Source organism: Phoenix dactylifera, chromosome 4, assembly GCF_051530095.1.
Source record: "Phoenix dactylifera cultivar Ajwa chromosome 4, Ajwa_hap1_PhDact_Kaust_v1.1, whole genome shotgun sequence".
Classification (NCBI taxonomy): domain Eukaryota; kingdom Viridiplantae; phylum Streptophyta; class Magnoliopsida; order Arecales; family Arecaceae; genus Phoenix; species Phoenix dactylifera.
Window position 1 is genome coordinate 5,036,815 of NC_143193.1, and position 24,388 is coordinate 5,061,202.

The 24,388-nt window shown below is 40.2% G+C and overlaps 1 protein-coding gene across 1 annotated transcript; it reads right to left on the reverse strand.

The window, feature by feature from the left end:
• Positions 1–570: 570 nt before the first annotated feature.
• On the reverse strand, positions 571–24,107 carry LOC103710842 (ubiquitin carboxyl-terminal hydrolase 2-like). Its single transcript, XM_039133810.3, has 2 exons — positions 21,328–24,107; positions 571–1,108 (listed from the first exon to the last, which is right to left on the reverse strand). The coding sequence occupies exons 1-2, from the start codon at positions 24,105–24,107 to the stop codon at positions 877–879; spliced, it is 3,012 nt and encodes a 1,003-aa protein (XP_038989738.1). The 3' UTR covers positions 571–876.
• Between the last annotated feature and the right edge of the window lie 281 nt (positions 24,108–24,388).

Below are 24,388 nucleotides of genomic sequence, written 5' to 3' on the forward strand. Positions count from 1 at the left end.
AGTAAATAAGACTATTATGTTTTTTCCTTATTGTCTGATATTTTATATTATCATGGAATAGAATGGCCGTTATAAAAGCAATTATTTTATTCCCAAATAAACCAAGAAAAAGAATAAACTGAAATGACAGCTATTATTTCCAGTATAAAAGTAATTAATGATGATGGAAGGGGCCAGTTATCTAGGAAATTTGACCTTATTGAAACCTTGAATCTAGTAACATACATATCTACCAAAATTCAAATGGATTAGATATTCTGAGACTTAAATTAGGTGGTGAAAAGAACATGTTAAATAACAAAAAAAAAAAAAAAAAAACAGTTTTTTTCCTGAATAGTTTTTGATCCATATGTAAGAAGCAGGAAAACTTCAAAATGTTTTAATTTTGAAGAAATTTATTAAAAATCATATTTGTTAGTGTTTTGGATGGTTAAATAACCCTATGATAATCTACAATTAGGCACCAAAATATAAAATTTGCATCAAGTCTACCTCATGCAACAAGTTTCCCTAAGTTCTTCAACAGGCATTATTCCAAGGCAACCATCCACTGCATATGATGCATTAAAAAGAAAACAATGGCATAAACTACCTGCAAAATATTTTGCCAACCTTTCACCTTGACTGAGTTTCCAATACCATATTCAGTCACTTAGATGAACCAGTTCACTGCTTAACAAAGCAAAAACAAAAACAGAACAAAACAAAACCCCACTTCACTGTAAACATTTTCATGAACTCTATAGGGACTGATTTACATAAAGCATACAAAACTGTGACTATATACTTTCAGGGTATTCCTCATTTTCCTATTTTTCCTCTTTTCTGTATGTAGGTTGTCAGGAACAGAACTAAAGATCTCAATGTCGCATTATACTATTTCTGTATTTCATAAAACAGTATGTAGGCCTCTGACTGTAGGACTTCAGACAGAGAAACCCCACGCACCTGATCATCACTGGCACAAAACCATGCAGGACTACCAGCATTCTTGGTCATGCCTTGCCTTCTCTCACCTCTCACATATGCAACATAATGGCCTCCTGCCATGGTCCCTGAATGCTCCACCACGCCGATAAGCCGATAGCAACACTGCTTCTCCGCATGCCTGCAGATGGGAACAGGAATTGTATGTTAAGGGTTAACACTTCTCGCATCTGCAAGCGTACTGATTTGCATATAGATATCAGAGCGAAATCATCAAATAAAGGACCATAATTTGGATTACTTTGTAACATATGAATGCTAGAAGTTGGGGAAAGACACCTTTTAGAGGAAAGATAAGCTGATTAAAGATACCCATTTTGAGGAAAGACACCTTAAAACAGGCAACTTGGTAAAGATGGGAACAGAAACAGAACACGGGCAACAAGTGAAAGAAAGAAGGTAAACAAATTTCAATTTCAATACTCATATTTGAACAAGTGGTGTCCATGACCAGCAGATATTTATGTTGTAATTTCACAAGATATTCCATCTATAGTTACTTGTGAAGAGCAAAAAATGAAACAGTCTATTTCCTAAACAATACATCCAGACAAATACCAATTATATTGGTCAAACTCTAGAAAGCCTTCTTCGCAGATTGCATCTGAAGTAATCTCTCGTGATTCTATTGATAATGCCTGCATGCAGATTGATGACTATGTTTTTTTTACAGGAATTTTATATACGAGCAAAAGCTATTGCAAGGGCCCAAAAAGCTTTCACAAAAATCTCTAATTTGATGATCAGGTTTTTAAAAAAAACTAATATCCATAGAGCAATCATAAAAAGCCTTAAAAAATAGTTGCTCACCTAATTAGCAAAAGAGATGATAAGATATTATCGTTTTGACCACTATTATTAACTAATACACCATTTTATCAATTCCCTTTTCTTATTGCGCATTAAGCACAATGAGTTTCTGCGTGAAGGAAAAATAAATGAAAGCAGAGTAGCTTCCATTTGTCCCCAAATATTGCTTCTACTCCATGTATAACAACATTGATGATTGCTTTCCGAATTTCCAGCAGCTTTAGCAAAGATTATTACTTGTGAATATATGAGGGATCCATTGTCATTTTAGTATCAGCAATGACTGCACATGCTATAACAACCACAAAGGCATTTCTCACAGATTTAGTGGAAAGTTGAATTTCTGTTTAAATATGCGGAGTGATATACAAGTGAAGCAGCTTGCACTACAAATCATCATCACCTCAACTATAAGCAAGAAATGTTTATTATAGCTGGAGCATGTTTCTCTGAGATCATGCTATTAAATTTGATTACAACTGATGCTTTACTGAGCTTCATATGTATTCACATGCAAAGTCCTTACCATTTTTCTGTACTGTTCTTCATGCAAGCCTGATAATCATGACAATGTACCATGATGACTAACCATCCCTAAGTATTGTTTGTTAAAATAAGCACCGATGGCCACTCTATATGCATAATAGCTAGAAGAGAACCAGTGTCACTCAGCTATGTCATTTACAAATCCTGACCCTAGAAACTATTTAAATTGCAATGTTTGTAGTTATTTGCAAGTGAATGTGCGTTTTGTTATCATTACATGTGCTGTGCTATTTTGAGTCTTCATTTGATATATGCACTATTCTTCGATCAACCAAGGTGGCCTTCAGTAAAACCAAAATGATGTCTATGGAGAAGTCCATCTTGGGTAAAACATCTAGTTCAAATTTTGAGTACAAGCATGCAGATCCATGTAATTGATGCAGGGCCAACCAACTAGAGATGGGTTACATATGTATTGAAGGTCGTGAAAATGAGTTCAATGAGAATATTTTTGATGATGTTATCAACCTTTTCCAATTTTGGAACATGAGCGAAAAAGGTGATGACTCCTCTCCCTTTTTGAAACCCATGGAAGTACGTTAGAAAGATGTCTTCAAAAAAAAAAAATCCCTGGTTCTTATATAACCAAGAAAGATTCTAGAAAGATATTTTGAGGGATTTAGAGGTTAAAGAATTTGTTCTGTATTGACCTTATTTAAAATGCAGGTCACAGTGCGTATAGATGTGTGAAAATTATGAGTAAATTTTAGATCCAAGACAAAAGGCAGAAAGAAAGAGGAGAAAGAAAGAAAACTGCCAAATACTAGAGTCTGAAATTAAGCCATATGCATTAAGGAATATTAAAAGAATCAAATAATATCAATTTTTTGATTAATTAATGAGTAAGATAAATGCAGTAATAAATATTGCACAGAAACTTAGTGGAAGGATCACAACTAAAAATAGAGAAATTAGAAGTATCACCACCAAAAAAGAGAAAAGAGATCACATTTGAGAGAATAACATATAAAGAAGAGAATAAGAGTTGAGAGAAAGAGAGAGAGAGAGTCATGAGTAAGAGAATGAAGGGCTAGCCTGGCCTAGACCTCTTTCTTCTTCTTCTTCCTCTTCTTCTTCTTCTTCTTCTTCTTCGGCTAAAACGGGTGTTTCATACATCACGGGTACGAAAGTTTCTTCTTATTCTCAAAGAAAAAAAAAATATAAATCTTTCATCCATCCTCTAGTAGGTTTACTACAGTTCATGGCTCCTACTACAAGTTAATTCTGATCTCAAAATTGGAAAATGAATTGCCTAAGCAAAAGAGCCATGTTGTTTTCCCACTTAACTCTAGTTAAGGTTTCAAAAATATGGCATCTTACATTTTGCCCCACTTGGATTCATAAGAGAAACAGAAAAGAAGTACTTTCGGCATTTGTAACTCTTTGTATTACCATGGAATGGAAAGAGCCATGAACACTAATCCCCAAAAAAAGAATTCAAACTTCTTTCAGACAGAAGGAAACCCATCCACTTTGTAATTACCCAGGTCCAATTTTTTGGAGATGCATACCACCCAAGAACCAAACACAGACCATGAGACAAGCCCGGTTCACTGTTAAAAATAAAAATTCAAATTTTAAAGCAATACTTCCTACCATGTGTTGAATTGAATAAACATAAAAAGACTCCAAATAGCAGATTTCCCTTTGCAATCAATCGGTCCTCCAAATAGCATCCATTCATGACAATACAGATTGGACATGACTCCTGAAAAGCTCCTAGATCAGCAAGGAAAATCAAGGCGAAAAAATAAAGGAAAAATATATATGAGTTCAAACAAATATGTTATATTTTATAGTTAGCATTTATTGCTATTCAAATTAATGACCTCATTTGCATAAAAACTCATATAGGTTGGAACAAGGAATGCAAATCCATACCGCACCGGCTAGTTCGGGGCATACCGAATCAGACCAGTCGGGGACCGGCACGGTTCGAGCTATATATTCAGTTCACTCCCATTCTTGGCTCAGAAGCATTGAGAGAGCACTTCCCCTACAGCTTGAGAATTATCTCGAGAGAGCGCTCCCCTGCTCATGAGCACCGCACCCTCCCTCCCAATGGTCCTCCCTCCCACCGACAGTAGATCCCTCCCTCTCTCTCTCTCTCTTGCATGTGCTTCGGGTTAGGGTTAGGTTTAGGGTTTGCGGACACGGCTCTCCCCCTTCATCCCTAATGTGCGCACTCGACTTATGGTTAAGGTTTGCCGAGATGGCCCTCCCTCCCTCTCTCTCTCTCTTCTTTCCTCCCCCCTCTCCCTCTCTTTGAGAAAGGGAACGAACCAGTCACCACTTTATTTTTATTTTTGAATTTTGAATTGAAGTCGGCAAATCATATGCCAACTTCAGTTCAAAAAATTGAAAATTAAAAAAGTGCGAAGGATACCGAAACAGCATGGTATGACTTGTATAATATCGTTCCACCTGTCCACCAATACTAGTCTTAGTACTGGTTCAATGGACCTTGGGTTGGAGTTTGATAAAGTTAAAAGAGAAGCTAAAAATAATTCAAGACAAAAGTTGTTCTGGATTATACATAAACTTTTTTACTTAGAGAAGCATCAAATAGTAGGCATCCATGAGTTTATTGTATTAAACAATATTAATTGTGGTAGTGGCAAAGGAGAAAGTATTGACTGAAATATAAGGATTAGAAATAGAAGATGGCAAAGGATGCATGAAAAGATACAAGGAACTATGCAAAATTTATTGCTTTCACTTATAGAAAGTGAATATGACAAGGGGGAGGGGAAGAAAGGGAGGGAGAAGAGAGAGAGAGATAGAGTTTGGAGATATGGAAACCTTTTTATTGCTATAGAGAAAGGATGATTACCTATAGGGATAGAAGCGAAAGATGGGTCAGGTAGTCATGAAAGGAAGGAGAGAATCAAGGGATACGAGAGAAGAGGAAAGTTTAGCGGGATTGATGCTCTAAAGAGGGAATTGAGACATTTTAGAAGGCTACTTTTGTTTGGTGAAAGTGCAAATTTTGGATTATAATTCAGATTACAAAGAAGATATATAGTCTCTTTCTCTCAATTTTCTAATATGGATAGTATACATTAAATCATCAAAATTTTAGATGTATGGTGAAATGGGGGGATCTCAACCAAGGTCTGCTGAACCGACCTGTACCGGTCAGTTCAGCCCGTACCGGACCGGTGCCGACTGGCACCGGTCTGGTACCGGGGTATAAAACGGTTCCGACCCAAACTGGGTCGGAATCGATTGGTTCTGCACCTGGACCGGTGCGAACCGGCCCGGTTCGCGCCGGTACAAGCCGGTACCGGTGCGAACCGGCCCGGTTCGCACCGGTCCAAGCCACACTTTCCCCGCGCGGGGGTGCGCGGGGAGGAGCGCCCACGCGCAGGGCAGCGCGCCCCACGCGCGGGGAAGAGCGCCCACGCGGCTGGAGCCCGTGTGGGCCTCTTAATGCCACAGAGTGGCATTTAAAGCCACTCTGTGGCATTTTTTTTTTTGAAAAACGCGCGCGGACGCGCGAGCGGAGAACGCGCGCCCGCGCGCGATTCCCCGCGTAGGAATCGCGCCCGCGCGCGATTCCCTGCGGGGCACCGTGCCCACGCGGGCTGGCAGCCCGCGTGGGGGCATTAAATGCCACAGAGTGGCATTAAGTGCCACTCTGCGCGGACGCATTTTTTTTTAATGGGGAAACGCGCGCGAGCGGAGCGCGCGCCCGCGCGCGTTTCCCCGCGTAGGAAACGCGCCCGCGCGCGATTCCCCGCGCGGGGCACCGTGCCCACGCAGGCTGGCAGCCCGCGTGGGGGCATTAAATGCCACAGAGTGGCATTAAATGCCACTCTGTGGCATTTGACGCGTCCGCGGACGCGCGCGGACGCGTTTTTTTTTAAATTGGGAAACGCGCGCAAGCGGAGCGCGCGCCCGCGCGCGTTTCCCCGCGTAGGAAACGCACCCGCGCGCGATTCCCAGCAGGGAATCGCGCCCGAGCGCGGTTCCTCGCGCGAGGCACCGTGCCCACGCGGGCTGGCAGCCCGCGTGGGGGCATTAAATGCCACAGAGTGGCATTAAATGCCACTCTGTGGCATTTGAAGCGTCCGCGCGCGTCCGCGCGCGGGACGCGCGCGGACGCGTTTTGTTGTTTTTTTTTTAATTTCCGCGCGCGCGTCCGTGCACGCGGCTCCGGTTCGGTACCGGTTCCAAGCCGGTACCGAACCGGAACCGTACCGGTGCCGGTGCTCACCGGTACGCCGGTAAACAAAAGAGATTTCACAAATTTTTCTAGAGTGTTTGGGACTTGACTGAAAATGGGACTTGTCTCATTTTTATTATTATAAATGCCTTTAAAATTATGTTCAACTATATTTATAAATCCACTAAAAAAGGCAGTTTTGGTAGATGCAAGGCCATGCAAGACACTTACCTTGATGTAACTTTTAATTTATCATAACCTAACTTCTCTACTCTTCCGTCCACTATCCTCCAAATGCTCATGCATTTAAAATTCCCAATATAGTGTGCACTAGGGAGTGACCGGCCTCATTGTTTCATTGATTGCATGGAAAGTTGTCAACATGTAATTAACATCTTTCTGCAGAGTTCTAGTTGGCTATTCTCTTCCAAAAACTTCAATGATTCCCATCATCTCTTACACTATTCTCCGGACCAAATTCCTTTTTTGTGGCCCATCCCCCAGATAATTCAACCCTATGTTTGCTGCCATCCCTTTTTAGGTCCTTTTTCTCTACTTTTCGTCACCAATCTGTCCGAAAGTAAACTACTCTATCCTCAACGATTGAGTTAGGGAAAGACTTTGAATCATCCCCATTCTTGACCTTCATACAACTAGGATTTTGTTAGACTAACCACCCTGTTAGGAGGTAGTCCAACAATATCAGGTTCTTCGAAGAATTCCAATGATCATGATGAGCAGAGCTAATGTTGAATTAGGATAATACTTAGTGAACCACTGAGATGGTCTCAAGAATCTTAGATGAAGTAAATGAGATATCTATGACTACGGAGCAAGGTTCGTCGTCTCAATACCGGACCCCATACCGATGCCACACTAGCACAGTGTTGGTACAGTATGTAGTTTTTGTAATGTATCGAATGTCGGTACGCCACCCATAACGGATTCTGGTACTGAACCGGTATGGTACGCCCCATACCGCCCAATTTGGGCCAGTACGGCATACCTTGCTATGGAGCTTAAGCCCTTAAAAGTTTCAAGTAACTGATACCATGGTATGCTGAACCGGCCAGTTCAGCACGTATTGGACCGGTTCTAGCATGGAAAATGGTTCCGACCCCAAAGAGGCCCGAACCGACCAATTCACGCAGCATACCAGTGTGAATCGCACCGGTTCGGACTGGTACCGCATTGTACCGGTGCGAATTGGACCGGTACGCGCGGGGAAGAAGAAGAGGAAGAAGAGGAAAGAGGAAACAGAAAGAGAAAGAAAGAAGAGGAAGAAGAAGAGGAAGACGAAGAAGAGGAGAAGAAGAAGAAGAAGGAAGGCCGGGCCTCGGGCCGACCCCCTCCCGAGCACCCCGACGAGGATCACCCCCCTCACAAGAGCTCCGTTCGCCCTTCCTTGCTCGTGGGAGAAGGGAAAAAAGAGAGGAGAAGTGAGGAGGAGAGAGGGGCCGTTTCGGGAAGAAGGAAGAAGAGAAGGAAATGAAAAAAAAAAGGAAGGCGGCAGCGCGGAGAATTGCGAGAAAATTTCACTAGCCTTTATTGTTGGATAGTTCCACCTGCCGAATAAAGATTATATATTGGAGGGAAAGAAAATCAAATTCCATCCATTGCCCCCTACCATGTGTTATTTTACCAATTTCCTTAACCTAAAGTGTCGACCTTTTGAGGTCTCACCTTTCTAGGAACTATAATTGAAAAAAGAAATCACAATGGTGAAGACTAGCATAAACCTATCATTTAAGCTCCAGTGGCTTCAATGGTATTACCTCTTTTTGGAACTATAATTGTGGAATTGATATCTTTATTAATATTTTTCATTTTTGGGTTATGGAATCTATAGTTTCAAACAACTTATCCTATATAGTGAGTAATTTATGGCATTTATATTGGATTGGAAATGCATGACCAAAACTTGCACGATCTTGACTTTCTAAAGTATTCTCATACAGCCTCTGTACTCTTTATCATCGACAACTTCAATTTTTTTAGTATTGCCCTTAAAAAAAAAGAAGGAAAAGAAGTCTCCGAAACAGCAAGGTCAAAGATATTTTCTTATTCTGTGAACCAGTAAATTAGTTGATTCCCCTTTAGCCACCATGCTCTAGACCAAGGTCCGCCGTACCGGTACCGGTCGGCGTACCGGTGGCCGGCCGGACCGGTACGGTACCGGTCCCGTACCGGCCGGTACTCGGTGGTTTCAAAAACCACAGCGCGCGGCGCTGTGGTTCTAAAAAAAAAAAAATCATACCGGTGCGAACCGGCCCGGTACCGGCCGGTACGGGCGCCGAACCGGCCGGTACGGGCGCCGAACCGGCCGGTTCGGATAAAAAACCGGGAAATACCGGTTTTTTATCCGTTCCGGTACCGGTCCACGGCCGGACCGGTACGTACCGGCCCGTACCGGCCGGTACGGACCGGTACGGCATTCCATGCTCTAGACTATTTGAATTTTTGAAATTTATCATGGATAATTCTAGGCTTACTAATCCATTTTCCAAAGACTAGATTGGTAGTGTTTCAAAAGTGATGCCATCTGATAAATTTCTAAGTTCAGATGGCTTGCATCATGGTTTATTGTACCACCCCGCACCCCTCGGTACGGGGCATATAGTATTGTACCGGAAGAAAACCGGTACTTAACTTAACTTCGAGTCGGTACAAGCCCCGTACCGCCGATGTCACGGTGAACCAACCTATATCGAGGCGATCAAGGTATACCAGGGTGTGCAGCATACCGACTTGTATTGAGGTGTACCGAGATAAAAATGGAGAGAAATAGCTAGAGAGCTATTTCAGTATAGGAGCATACTATACTATTTCATACCGAATCGATAAAGTACTAATATGGTACCCAGTACCGAGATTATGGACCACGGCTCATATAGTATGTTTATGGATCCTATTTGCTCACCATAAGGCAAGAAATCTAGCAATAGCCAATCATTTCTTCCAAATGAGCAGCATGCCCTCATCATGAAAAAATTTGATAATCTTGAGCGCCTAAAGACAAGCATTGAAAAAGATTGAAAATGCAAGACTAATTATTAGCTTAGGAAAAACATCTATAAAATTGCGACTACATTCTTCACTATTAAACTGTGGTTTAGAGCTAAGACCGGTGAATCATGCAGCAAAATGCATTTCTCATCCAAGAGGTTGTTCACTTTTAGAGTTGGGCATCTAATTGATAGTGTTTGAACTTACTCTGATGCATCTATTTTAGGTGAACAAGTGTCCAAATCTTGCTTCAAATCTATAAACAAAAAGGTAGAAACAAGTGACTTTCTTTTTTGAAACTTGAGAGCCCCAACCTTGTTGGAAGAGCTACACTTACCAATTTGGTTCTATCATTGAGCTACATCCATGAGGGTGAGCCGGTGAGCCTTGGTGCAATGGTAAAGTTGCTCTATTATGACCTGGAGGTTATGAGTTTGAAACATGGAAATAGCCTCTTTGCACTTAGAGGTAAAGCTACATATATTTGAGCCTCCTCAAACCTTGCAATGGAGGGAGCCTCATGCACTATGCTTCTCCTTATGTCGTTGAGCTCCATCCATCTCCTCTCCTTCGGTTGTGTAATTCATGTTTGTCCCTGACAACCTTAACCACATCTTTTTATCACTTCCTGTGAGGCAAAAGGAATCATGATGACAATATTCACTTGCTTAATTAGTTTGACGGTCAAAAGTGGGATCGGTATTAGAAAGCTTTGAATTTGGCCATAGTCTGGAAAAGGGTTTCAGACGCCTATCAATAAATCCAGACCATATGGATTTCATCCTCAGCAACGAAGGATCTCGTCCTAGCTACGGCCTTGTAGTTGCAGTCACCTGTTGATGTATATGGAAGAAGCGGAATAAGCGCGTCTTCGACTTTGAAGCCAAATCCCACAAACTCACGGAATAGGTTGTTTCTCTATTTACTGAATGGATGTTGCTATATCTTGAGGGGAGTTCCAGACTCTACTTTTGCACGAGGCTTTCTCACATTCGTGCAGTGACCCAAGGAGACAAAGGCCTCGCCTGCTGACCCCCCATGCAGAAAACCCTTTTCCATGCAATGTAAATTGCTAAACTCTAGGTGGCCGTTAGTATTTCTAACCCTTGTTGTATTTCGAGCCCTCTTCGTGTCATCCGCTGACACATGTTTGGCATTCCCCTACTCGCTCTCCCCTCATGCTATGTAAATAATCCACTGATGTAAATATACTCATTAGTAATAACATTGGGGGAGGCCCACCTCCTTCAATATTTTATCAAAAGAAAAGAAAGCTCTGAGTTTGACATAAGTCACTAGCAAGAAAGAAAAAGGAAAAAAAAACAAGGTGGTGGCCAAACCATCAAATTCCTAGTGCTTGGTAGTTAAATACATGAAGTATAGTTTCTCTTCCACCCCGTGGAACAATTCCTGCCCTCATGTTTCTTACCAGACTCAAAAGGCTTTTTGCTCTAAGGGGATAGAGCTGTATTCAAATTTAAATAGGCCATTGGCAAAAAATTAGACATTGCTTTACATGGCTCCCTGATTTATTAACATTCCTATCTCGATGGGTTTTCTTAAGCTTAAAGTGAACACCATCAAGTAACTACATAAGTTACTGTCTGACTTCTTTAGATGGGCAGGAGACAAGACAAGCCAATTATCCATTATCACATCTCCAAACATGCTCTATGATCCCCTTCATTTGCATTTCTATTAAAGATTCTATTGATCATCTTCTTTTTGGGGCCAAAAATGGTAGCTAAATCATTGTCAAAAATGTTTATTTGTCTCAAATTGAGTCTCAACATATTAGCAAAAACTTCCCATAGCTTCTCTTTTATTCTACCACCAGATAGTCCACAGCCTGTTCTGTACCCTGTTCTCTTGAATACAGGAAGTGACAAAGCACCTGCTATACCTTTACCTCTTTTTATTTCGATGTTAGGAACCAGTTCACAGGTCATTTCAATGTATATTTTTTTCCTCCTGGTCTTTCATCAAAATTCTCTTTATCTTTTCCTTGATTGTCAATCATATAGATGGTTTACTTTGCTCTACCTTCTACCATCCTTGAGGAAATCAAAGGCATTTAATAACTTTATACTCGAGCATTAATTTCATGAACATTAGCCAACAAGCAGTTGGGAAATGTGTCCCAAAGCCAATTTTTTGTTGATTGTAAGAAATTGGAGTTTGTATATGATTTATTAAAATGAATAAAATTTATTATGGCATTTTTTCATTTATCACAAGTGTTTCATCTTCAATTTGAACTCCTGTGTATTGTGATAAAGTCCTTAGGACTAATTTAGTGGATAAAGGAGATTTTAATCATTTAGTCCTTAAACCAGTTTGCGACCAAATGATGAGCTATCAATTGGACGATAGCTATGTCAAGTATAGGTCGTTGTGTGCCATTTAGTTGGTTGTCCTCTTAACCAAGGAGTGTGGAGACACTATATGGCATACAGATGAGATGTAGGAGTACATCATCACTGAACAGTGACTCACCTGCGGAGCACTCCACTGTCGGGAGTTAGCTCGCAAAGCGTATGGGCATAAGTACCCCTTAGACTTGAGACTATCACAGTGACTTGCAAGCAACTCACTATACTTAGGCACTAGACGACCTGAATTTTTAATTCAGGGATCGGAAGGATGCTGAGTGCAGTCAAGTACTCGCGAAGTCTGTGTATGAGTCAAGAAGGGATTGACCACTCCAGATTATAGGAGTTGATGTCTCGCTGTGTTTCAATTCAGTAAAACCTTCGCCAGGGTAAACCAAGTGATAGGTCATTTGATTTGATTATTTGAAATACACTATGGATGACCGGATCCAGAGGTCGACAGTCCACTCTGAGGTCATCTTGAGCATCGATGGTCATAGAGATGAATTATGCAGTAGCCATACATCTAGGTTCTTGAATGTTGCTTTGTATATTCGACCTATCCGGACGTCAGGTATCATTGCTAGATGGTCACCTCGATTAGTGCATGGACTAGTCTATGTACTACCGGCTTAGTGTTCGAACCTATCGGAGTCACGCACATTAGTCAAGCTAAGTAGGAAGGTCTTGACCCAATTTAATTAAGAATTAAAATTGTGGGTCATTTGAAATTTGATCCTGTCTATGTTCAGCTAGCACTGAACATGAGGTACATGCTAAATTTTATGGATGAACAACTACTTAAGTCTGTATTCAGGGTCGATCAAGTTTCAATTAATGTAATTAAACATGATCAAGACTCAATTGTTGAGATTGGGTTTGATTGGGTCTTAATTAGTGTAATTGGGCTCGATCACGATTTAATTGGGATTTAATTTTGTATTTGTTTTGATCTAAGTCGGACTTGGATCGAGCCGAGACTGGACGCAATTGAACCTCCCATGAGTCGAACTCATGTGGAATTTTTTCGAGTCAAAAAAATCATTCAATTGGGCCATCAATTTGGTTTAGAACCAAGTGAATCAATTAGGCTAACCCATTTAATTGAACCGGCTGACCCAATCCAACTTTTAATAACCTGTGGACCCATGGACCCATGGACCAAAGCTCGCATGGACCCTTAACTCTCTTTTCCCATGGACCCTTAAAGTTTTGTGAGTCGCGATAGAGAAAAGCCTGGGAGGAGAAAACAGAGCCTTCTTCCTCCCGGCTTCGTCTCCACACCACGTCACCATCCGAACTCCGTTCGACTTGCCGTCTGGACTGGAATGTCCAGTTTTTTTGAACCGGCTATATTCCGGTTCAATTTGATTTTTGAAATCCGGCTGTTATCAGATGGATTTACTGTTTTTCTCCATGTTTGTTTTTGAAACGAACGTTATGAATTCATAACGTATGGATTCGTAAAGGCAGTCAATTACTCCGATTAAATCCTCTCAGCATTGGCCTATAAGTAGGCCACCGTTTCCTCTCAATTTACAGATGAATTATGAGTGAATTAGAGAGAAAAACTAGAGAGGATTAGTAAAGATTGAAGTCTCTGTCTGTGTATAAAACTCACGAAACAGAGAGGCTTAAATGGGAGTTCTGTAGGAGAAGAAGAAGAGAGAAGAAGTGGTTTTTCTCTCTCAATCCTCTCTCCGGTGGTAAGCATCCAGATCCGGCGACATGTCCTCTTATTCCTTTTCTCTGTGATCGGCGTCTGAGCCTCGGACGTACAGTGAAGATACGGGAGAGAAGGAAGAAGAAGAAGGAAAAGAAAAAAAAGTATTTTCTTCTAGGGTCCTTTTGCAAAAACTGGTTTTGCAAAATACAAACACCATCCTACCTTCCTACGAAGTTTGGCGTACGCGCAAAGTAGAGGGCCTGCAGATCTAGGCCTCCCGAAGCAACGTTCAAAGATCTAGATCCGCCCTACCTTGACCAACTTCCGCTGCGGGATCGAGGTATGTTTTACATAAAAGTTATATTTAATATTTATAACTGTTATAAATAAAATTTTAAAACTGATTTTCATGCCTGGCGTCCGATTTTATCGGACAACTCGGAAAATTTGCCCTACACAAGCCTCACTTAGCCATACACCTTGCAAGGGATTTCTACTAATGTGTTAGAGCCACCCATTTCACATTAGATATTAAGCTACAAAAGCTAATAACCTAGCATGTTGAAGGCCTCAAAGTATAGTCACCTTCCACCCTCGTCTCCATATTTATAACCCTAACAATCCCTTTCGTCAAGCTCAATTTCAATGAAAAATTTAAGGGTTACATTGGACATGGCAATGCCCGATTCTTCATGTTAGATTGTCGCTATTGAGCTTATTGTATCACAAAATGTGGATTTGAGTGATCATGCATGATGTTCAAGTGTGGACACTTTACATGGATGGGGAGTATGTATGCCATTGGTTGGCTACAATACATTAGCTATGGCCTACACAACCATAGTTCAAAGTTTTCAAACCAAAAATAATGGTTTCCTTCTCTTTCATGATACACTTACAGTCCCTTACATTTACAAGGAGTCCAATCAATCAGCTGTTTAGCTCTTCCAGAAGAGATTAATTTGCCATGAAAGCAAATTTGGAGAATGACTACCATGAAGCACTTTAGGACTGTTTATTGTTGACTCGAGCTCAATTTTGTCTAGTGAAAATTAAATTTAGTTAATCAAGGTTTTGCCTCTCTTAAGAAGTAAAAACAAATGCAACTGACAAATTCCTAGCTGGACTTATGTTACACTCAAAATACACATAATTATATATTAGTGCTTCATTAGTTACTCCACATGTAGCACTAAACTTGACCCGTAAGTGACCCCACCTAGAGCAATAGCGAGTACCAAGTAGCTTTTCCTATATGACAATATTATTTCATGATGTGGACTCTCAACATAACAATTTATTGTGAATTAATGCATTATATCATTGCAAGTTTCCTCCCCGATGTAAGAGAAATGACCACTTTAGCAATGTCCCAAGCAAGGTTCGCTGTACCGATCGGTACCGGTCGGTACCGAGCGTACCGTACCCGTACCGATGGGTACCGGTATCGGTACACCAATGTCGGTACGGTCGGTACCGAGCGTACGGTACCGTACCGACACTCGGTACGCCTATACTAGTGCGGCACCGGTACGGGGTTCGGTACCGGTACGGCGAACCTTGGTCCCAAGACTTTGACCCAGATCAACCATTTTAGCAGTTGAATCATGGGTTGGCAATTCAACAGCAGATCAACCTATTGACTACGACATTATAAATAAAAATAAAATAATATTTCAAATAAAAAAATTAAAATATAATTATAATTAATTATATATGTATGTCGCATCCATATGATAACATAATAATTTCCCACGTTATACATACCATAAAATTGATATAAATTCTAATTTCATGGATGATGTCTATGTAATTCATCGCCCCAAGATAAAATACTGCAAGATATGGAACCCACTCAAAAATCAAAAATTTGTGAAGTAAATACCCAAACAAACACAAGAAGATTCATTGTTAAAAACATTAAACAAACAAATAGCAGCAGTCTTGACCGAGTAAACCAGCCAACAAATGTAGTTTTTTTTCAGTAAAGTCTAACAGGTGATTATTCCTATATTAGCTGATACAATGAGGTTATTTTTATAATTTTGGCAATTGCACCAGCCCAAAGAAAGCAACTTTTCATCCATTCCCCAACTGATGGCCATCCCCCACCTTCCGAAATCATGGCATGGAACTGAGATTTCTTTTCTTTTCCAATTATAAACTAGTAATCCTAAACCCCAATACAATGCAACTCTCTTTCACCCCAAAGGGGCCCACTAAAAACCCAAACACTAGTTCACCCATTCTTCATTTAATTCCTCTCAGCTCCCACTGTACTTCCCTCATTGCCAAGTAAACCCTAGGTCAGACCCTAGGATCATAAGATCACACAGATCCTTGGCACCAACTAAACTCATTGCTGTCGAGAGGAACCCTTGAATGCAAATGAAGAAACCAAATACCACAGATCTAATGTGAACTTCTGACATTCTTGACTGCTCAGGATGAGTCCTCAATCGAGATGTCAAAGCCAATGATGAGTTGGAGGTTTGTTTGATATAGAAAACTTAAGCCATTACAGTATGACTCTTTCATTAAAGAACAATTCATTCAAGCTGCAAAGAGAGGCAGTTTGAACACTCAAATTGCACAGACTAGCAGTTTAATAGGTCATCCAAGTTTCCAAGTTCCGTTATTAACCCGACCTATTATACCCTATGGTAAAAGGTCAGGAAAATCAACTTGTTTGACCCTGCTAAAGTTTAAAAACATTGCATTTTGACACACCATAAAAGTTGTCCATTGTGATACACATGTTGTGCATTGTCCAACCCTATGTACAGCTACAAAATAAGGTTTAGATAATGACACAAGCTAGGAATAATACTCACATTTCCAAAATTGATAATGGAAATTATAGCCTTTGCTCATTTGACTTTATTTTTTTGGGAAAAAGCCAATTAGTCACCATCCGACATTATGACAACGTATAATGGAGAATAATAGCAAAATAATAATACTAAGAGATTACAACATTGTTCTAAGAACAAGTCATTGATCTTTTAATTTATATGGAGATTTAAATTACCAAAATAAGATCGTATTTAATTTAATAATAAATAAGTAAAATGATAGACAAAGATCCTGTTATATACTAAGATAATGGCTCATAGCAGACTTAAGTATCGATTGTCCTAACAATGATATAGTTCTAGCAATATTTCTTCCATGGAAAAAATTTCATATGGCCAAAATATCCCTTCCCTACACCTAATATAACCCTCTTTCTTTTGGATTTAATGATACCCTCTTGGCTAAAAACAACTATGATCAAAATCCAACAGCAGGCTTCTCTGCGGTCTTGTTGCTCCATGCACATAGTTTAATAATCCACTCCTCTCACTGTAGCCCCAATATCCCAACAGTGTGGGTTACACCTTTCCTTCCAAATATCCTAGCAAAATTGGGATTTCCCAATATGCGTTCGTCACCATGGTATGCCATAGTTTATCGAACCGAGTGGTATATGACATATACCATACTGTACCGATTTAGTACTGGTATGTGGTACAGAGGGCATAGTGATACTCGGGACACCAAACCGTCTCTCATACCGGGCATGCCGACGTAGTGACAAGGTGGCACCAATATGGAGCCTGATACCGAGATGGCGTACCATGTCTATCACTGTCAATCTCTTCATTGACATGAGATATCCACAAGGTAAGTCGTTAAAGTTCTAGCTAGGTTGGATTGTTAATAGATTTGTTCAAGTAAAACTCAATTAACTATTAATATCAACATGACCAAGAAGCCACAGGACTAAACGCAAACTTAGCTCAACTTTACAATTTCCCAATCTTAGATCAAGATTAGATAAAATTGGACTGGGTTGGATTTGATATGAATGTAAATAGACTAGGTCAATAATAGTTGATTCTTTTGAGAAAGCAATATGATTTTGGAATAAACAAAAATGGAACAATATAATTAAATAGTTTATAGTCTTTTTTAAGAAAGATTTATTTATAATATCTAAAGAATCATGACGCAATGGAAATAGGAAAAAATGGGGTATGAGATAGATGAATGATCTTAATAGGAGAAAGTAGACCGCAACAATGAAGTAATCAAAGATACTAGATGAGTGGTGGATGGCAAAATTTTGTGATTTGATTATATTTGATCATATCTCTAGCCAACAAGTGATACAGGTTACTTAACCATTAATATAGAACATAAAGATACTTCTAACATACTAGTCATATTTTCTACAATATACTATATTATAATTATAATATTGATTATAACATGATATTAATATTGATAAAATAGATCAAAAATATAACATTAATAATAAGATATTAAAATATGATATAACAAAATAGAATTAATTATCAGAATATAGCACTGTAAAAATATAGTAATCATATTTTCCACATATATAATAGAATATTATCTTTTGTTATAATGAAAGTCTGCAGTACCGGAACCGGTACTTGTGCCAATAGGCTAGTAGCACAGTACAGTATGGTACCATGTCATGCCATTCCAACATGAACCAATAGAGAAAAATTGGCAACGGAAGGGGAGAGCAAGGAGAGAGAGGGGGGAGGGAGAGGGAGAGAGAAGAAGGGAGGGAGAGACCAGGAGAGAGAAGAAGGGAGGGAGAGAGGCAGAGGGAGGGGGAAAGAGAGAAGGAGGGAGAGGAAAAGAGAGAGGGTGGGCAGGGAGGGAGAGAGAGAGGAAGGGAGGAAGAGAGAAGAAGAGCAAAAGAGGCAGAGGGAGGGGTGAAGAGAGGGCTTTCAAAACCCTCCCTCCTCCGCTTGCCTAAACAGGGGTGGAGCCTCTATTTCAAAATGAAACAAGGGCTTTGACCTCATTTTTATGTTTTTCTTTGAATTTTTTAAGTGTAATCGACATTTGTCGACTTCACTTAAAAAATTTCAAAAAAAAACTAAGTAAAAAAAATCCAAAAAATATACAAAAGGGGCTGAAGCCCTTGAGCCCCTATTTTGTTTCAAAACAGGGGCTCCACCCCTATTTTGGCAAGCAAAAGAGAGAGGGATTCGAAAGCCCTCTCTCCACCCCTCCCTCTGCTTCTTTCACTCTCTGTTACCCTCTCCGTCCCTTCCTTCATCTCTCTCCCTCCCTTCCCCCTCTCTCTCTTTTCCTCTCATTTCTTCCCTCTCTACCCCTCTCTCATAGGTTTCTCGAATCGAAGGCTAGAATCGTCCCGGTCAACTTCTGGTACGGCTCCCTACGCCCCGAACTGGGCAATTTGGGATGGTATTGCCGACCTTGGTTTTAATGTATTGTATTGTATCTCTAGTGATACTACATTTATTGTTCATATTGATTAAGATAATTTTTAAATATTAATATTGTAATATAAATATACTATAATAGTCCAAGACAAAGTTCGCCATCTCAGTACTGAACTTCGTACCAGTGTCACACTAGCATAGTGTCAGTTTGGTATGGTACAAAATTTTTTTGGCTTACCGAGTGTCGGTAGGCCATCCGTATCGAATATCGGTATCAAACCAGTACGATACAGTACATCTCATACTATTCGATTTAGGTTGATACGGCGTACCTTAGACCAAAAACAATATTAGTAAAAATTGGTTAGTTTTATCCAATCTTTTAGCTTATTCCAAAAGGCCAACTTAATAGGACCTCAATTTATTTTATATGGGCATAAGATTTTGATAGCTAAACAAAAAATGGGATAAACAAATATTATATGGATATAGGATGTGGGTGTCAAGTTTACAAGTATCTTGAAGAACCTAAACAGTAGTTTCCAAAATCTTAGATGCATGCGCACAACTATATATATAATTTATACATATCATTAATATATATTATTAAATTATGAAATATTGAATCTATTAAAAAGAAGAGAGGAAGAAGATATCTAGATAAATTGAACAATTAGATGCTATCTATATCTTGCTAAAATACACTTAAAAGGAGCATAATTTGATGCTTCATAAAATAGGAGGGTAGAAGTGGCATTTTGGCATTTGGATTACACCACCACCTCTTCTGTGGTTTATAAAAAACTATTAGCGATGAAAGGACTATACCACTCAATAAAGAGGGAAAAGACAAGTAGAAGTTTTTGGGTATTTTCTGGTACTTTATAGAATACATGCATCAGCTACCTTTACCCCGTCCCCTCATTTCAATGTATGATTTATATCTAATCAAAACCTCATTCGAGTCTTTTCGGGTACATTCTAGAATCTTGTAGCAGCAATATCTACCCCATCCCCTCCTTTTGGTCCAAGGTTTCCATTTAAGGAAAACCTCACCAAGAGAGAAAAATATAGAGAGAGTTGGGGGGAGGGGAGGGAAGGGGAGGGGGGAGGGGAGTGAAGGGGAGGGAGGGAGGAGAAAAAGAAGAGCACAAAGATGCTTGCTCAAAGGAAGGCTTAGGTGATGGGAGATAACTAGAAAAAAGGTGCAAAACCCTACTTCTAGCTCTTTCTTCTATCTCTATTTTTCTTTATTTTTCTCTTATATTCCCCTTCGTTGTCTGAAATCATTGAATAAGTCCAGCTGCAAGACTATTCTCCTTTTAACCTTTACATCATCCAACGAAACAAGACATAAGAGCAAAGTTTTTAAAAGAAAAAGAAGAAAATCTTTCTTTTTGATAGGCCATTTATTTTTTTCTCCCTTGAAAGGCTTAGTCCTTGTTTGCCGAGCTCCATTAGAGCCTTGTCCATGGCGTATCTCATAGTATTAGCGGTGTCATCTCATGTCCCTGTTGGGATATGGCAAAAGTCCAGTCTTTGCCATGTCGTGGTAACATTGGCATAAACACCTAGCAACATGGTACACCGTACCAGCCCGAATCAAATAGTATAGAGCGTACCGTACTTTACCAGTTCGGTACCGATATTCGGTACGGATGGCGTACCGATATTCAGTACGCCAAAAAAATTCTGTACCATATCGTACCAAAACTGTGCTAATATGGCGAACCGGTCTTGAGATGACGAACCTTGTCTAGCATAGTTTATGACTTCTTCCCTATTTTCCAATTACCAAATAAGTCCTAAATGAACTTGGAAGCATGATTTCAAGATAAAGATATTATTAAATTTTTCAGTGGTTTTGAAATTTAGCACTAAGCTTACACATCTAACACACTTGGCAGTAATAATCAACCATGTACCATAGGCATTTACCTCTTTTAGTGATGCAGTTAGATTGCTTATACCTCTTTTATGATGCGATGACATGACATACTTTCAGATGCATAGTGATCTCTAAAGCATTATAGCTGTCAGATTTTGTCTTTCATTTGACAAAGATAGTATGTAATCATTCATGCTTAATATGCAACATAATGTCACAAGCTTTTGACATAATATTAGGTTTAACCTAAAACATTTATGGTAACTGATTTTTCAACGATCATAGATCTGTTAAGAAGTATTTGATGCACATCTAAAGAAACTATAACAGAAAGTGGCAGTAGCAAAAAAAGATGCTCATCCATTTATGTTATGTCCTGAGAATCTCAATATAATATGATTTGTTGTTCTCGTAACATTTCCATTCCCAAATGTTGTCATCACAACCTAAGCTTTTAAAGGTCCTTGAATATGGAGGAAAACAGAAGTTTATTTAAATTGCAAGAACAGAAAACCATTTTTCCATTTGGCTTTGTAAAGAGTTTAGCATTATGAGCAATTACAGAGGAGACAAATCATGAGATATTGTCCGCAAGTGTAATCAAATAAAGCTTATTCCACAAATAGTACAACTAAAAGATGTGTTCAGAATCTGAAAGAGACTTAGAAGAGTACCTGAGGTCCATGTAGGGTCTTATGTCAAGTATCTCTTGGAAGCTAACATGTCCTCTCAATTTATTTAAGTGACCATTAGCATCTTGGTTGAACCTCTTCAAATGAATTGTTAGAATAGGTGGGGCTTTACTAATAAGAACCCTTATAGTTGCATCCCTCTTAACCTTCCGGCTTTTGGGCTCCATCTCATGACCCCTACCATCCTCTGTAGGATTAACCTTACCCGGCAGCTGTGAACCTTGCTTCCCTATTTGATTAATTTCACTAAAGCTGTCATTATCACAGGAAGTATCGAATATTGTCTCTGGGTGATCTCGGGAGCAACTAGAGGCAGGTGGCTGAGCTGGGCGACCACAACCAACATAGATCTGATCATTAATGCTACAAGAATCACTCTGTAGATTTCCTTGGCTCTCTTGGAAGAAAGAATTTTCTTGAGCTGCAGGGCATGATAAATATTGAGATGTAAAATTTGATTCAGCAACATTTTCATCCTTCTGCGAAACATCACATTGAGTTTGGTCATCCAATATGGGGTCTAATGACTCTGAGCTCTTTATGTTCCTAGCTTGTCCATGTTTGCAAGTTTTATTATCCAATATCCCAGTACAGTCAAGTGCATTCTGGGAAATATCCCAGGTTGTGCGTGCACTAACAAGTCTCTCGACATTTGAAACAAGGTTTTGAGGTGTAACTGCCATCTTTTCATTGTCCACTTCTAGGCTAAGCGAAGCTGTTTTACTTCTGACTTCACTTCCATCCACCTGAGAGTTTAATGCTTCTGACTGATCAAGACTTGTACCAGCTTGGCTTTGGCTTCTTTTATATCCTAGATTATGAAGTAGAGAATTACCAGAACACTGCTCGCAATGCCATGCATGTTCATCAGAAAGAAGCTCGGTTTCGGTGAATAAGGCCAGGCAACTATCAACTGACAATGGACCACCAGTATCATCAACCTCATGCTGATTGGACTCACTGTTGGCACACAAAAAAAAGTATGTATCTTCATCTGTGGCAGTTCCTGGCTTGCAATCAGAAGTGATCTCAGGCTCATCAAATATGTCAGCAAAGACACCCAAGTCAACGTCTACCGGTCCAGAGCAAGCAGATGTGCTTTGTGCACTACATTCCTTCACTGTTGCAGAGGAAAAAGGCACATTTTCTTGACTTTGAGTCATGCTGTTTATCTCAGTACGAGTTGAAACCCGCTTCTTATAAGGAAGCACTGTAACACCAGAATCTGGAATACATGAAGAAAGGTTCTCTTCTCTTCCAGAGTTCTCGCCATAGAAACCTAAAGATGTTACGATCTCCTTGGAGCATATCTCAGTTTGTGAGTCTGAACTACCTGATGAATTATTCTCAACATATTGAACTATGGAAACATCACACATTTGAGAAGCAGAATCAGCACCTTCCAGTACTGCAGTTGGCCCATCAAATTTAATCCCCATGAGTACTTCTTGCACTGCCTGAGAAACAGCTTGTTCAAATAGCGGAATACAGGATTCATTGCATTCTGATGCAGGGCTGAAACTTTCAAATTTTTGCCTTTTAGTCACTGGAGATCCTTTAGCAACATCCTCTCCTCCAGGCCTCTCATGTCCATTTCCTTCTCTCTTACTCCTTGTAGATACAGCAAGTGGAACATTTTCAGATGGAAGCTTCTTTGCTGGCATTGGTAATGAAAGATCCAAGAATGGCTCATAAACTGTTGAAGTATGCCCGCATTCTGCACAAGAAATGGTAGTAGATAATTTCCCTCCAAAGATAGTTTCCACAAAAGTAGCTCCTGTATTGGCCGCAGTCTTATCTTTCCCGCCAGAAGATACAGAACTGGCTCGATTTTTTTCTTCTGTGCACAAGCCATCAAGCAAGTAACGAAGCAATTCATGGCTGTCTTGTTGCTGATAACCTCGAAATTGTGGTGCCTTGGCACATATGCACTCAAAAAGGGAATTTGGATTCAGTGCAGAATCCTCAGCAGCAGTTGTTTCAACAAAAAGCTTCTTCATCTCCATAGTAAGAGGCCCAACAAGCCATTCCGAGCTCAATATATAATCCCGGAACATATCCATCGCAAGAAGATTCTGCATGACCGAATTAAAGAAGCATGTGTTCCCGAGGTTCTTGAGCCCTCTAACAACATAAGCTTTCCTTCTCTCTATGATCAAATCCTTGGGTCCATCATCAGTTTCTTTCTTGGGTTCCACTCCACCTGTACAACCCACATCTTCATCTTTCGCCATCAATTCTGCCTCCTCAGTCCCCTCCCCCGGCATCTGAATTCGGACCAATGAACTGCATTGAAAACACCAAACAACATCAGGATCATCAGACCGTGCAGCCCATGGATGTCCCTCGAGCATTGCATGTTGATGGGCATGGCCATGCGGTTCGGAGCCACCCTCCACTCCCCCACAGAGGTAACGTTCACAATCCAGGCAAACCCAGATGATTCGAGAACCCAAGACTGTGTCCAAGGTCATTTCTCCATCTGTCTTCTCAAGTTGCTGGCAGTTTTCTTCAATTCCACTTCCGCGGATCTCCTCAAAGCATTCTTCACACGCTATATCAATTGAAATGGTACTGTGAAATTCCAATAGAAGTAGATTCAACCCCGCACTGTCCTTCTTGTAGTGATCACAGCGCTCTCTCTCACCTCCATCATCGGAATTCCGATTGCTCGGCTGAGAATTGGAAAAGTAGCAAAAGGCGAAAACCCGTGGCCTTGTCCTTCGAGGGGTTCGAGCCATTGCCTTGGTTTTCATCCCCATTGGTTCAAGATCAAGAATGCGACTCCAACATGGGAAACTTGGCAGCAGAACAGCTTCAGTTAATGAATTTTTTCAAGGAAAAAATATGTTTTTTCTGCGGAAATGATCAAGATTCGGGGGGAAAAACCAGTTGAGGATCGTGTTCTATGAAGAAACTAGACGGGGAATTCCCGTAAAAATAAAACAAAAGAGGAATCAAGAATTGGTTACCTGGAAGAATAGGAATGGAGACGGAGAGAATCGATTAGGCGGAGCCATTGCCTTGAATCGAATCGAAATGG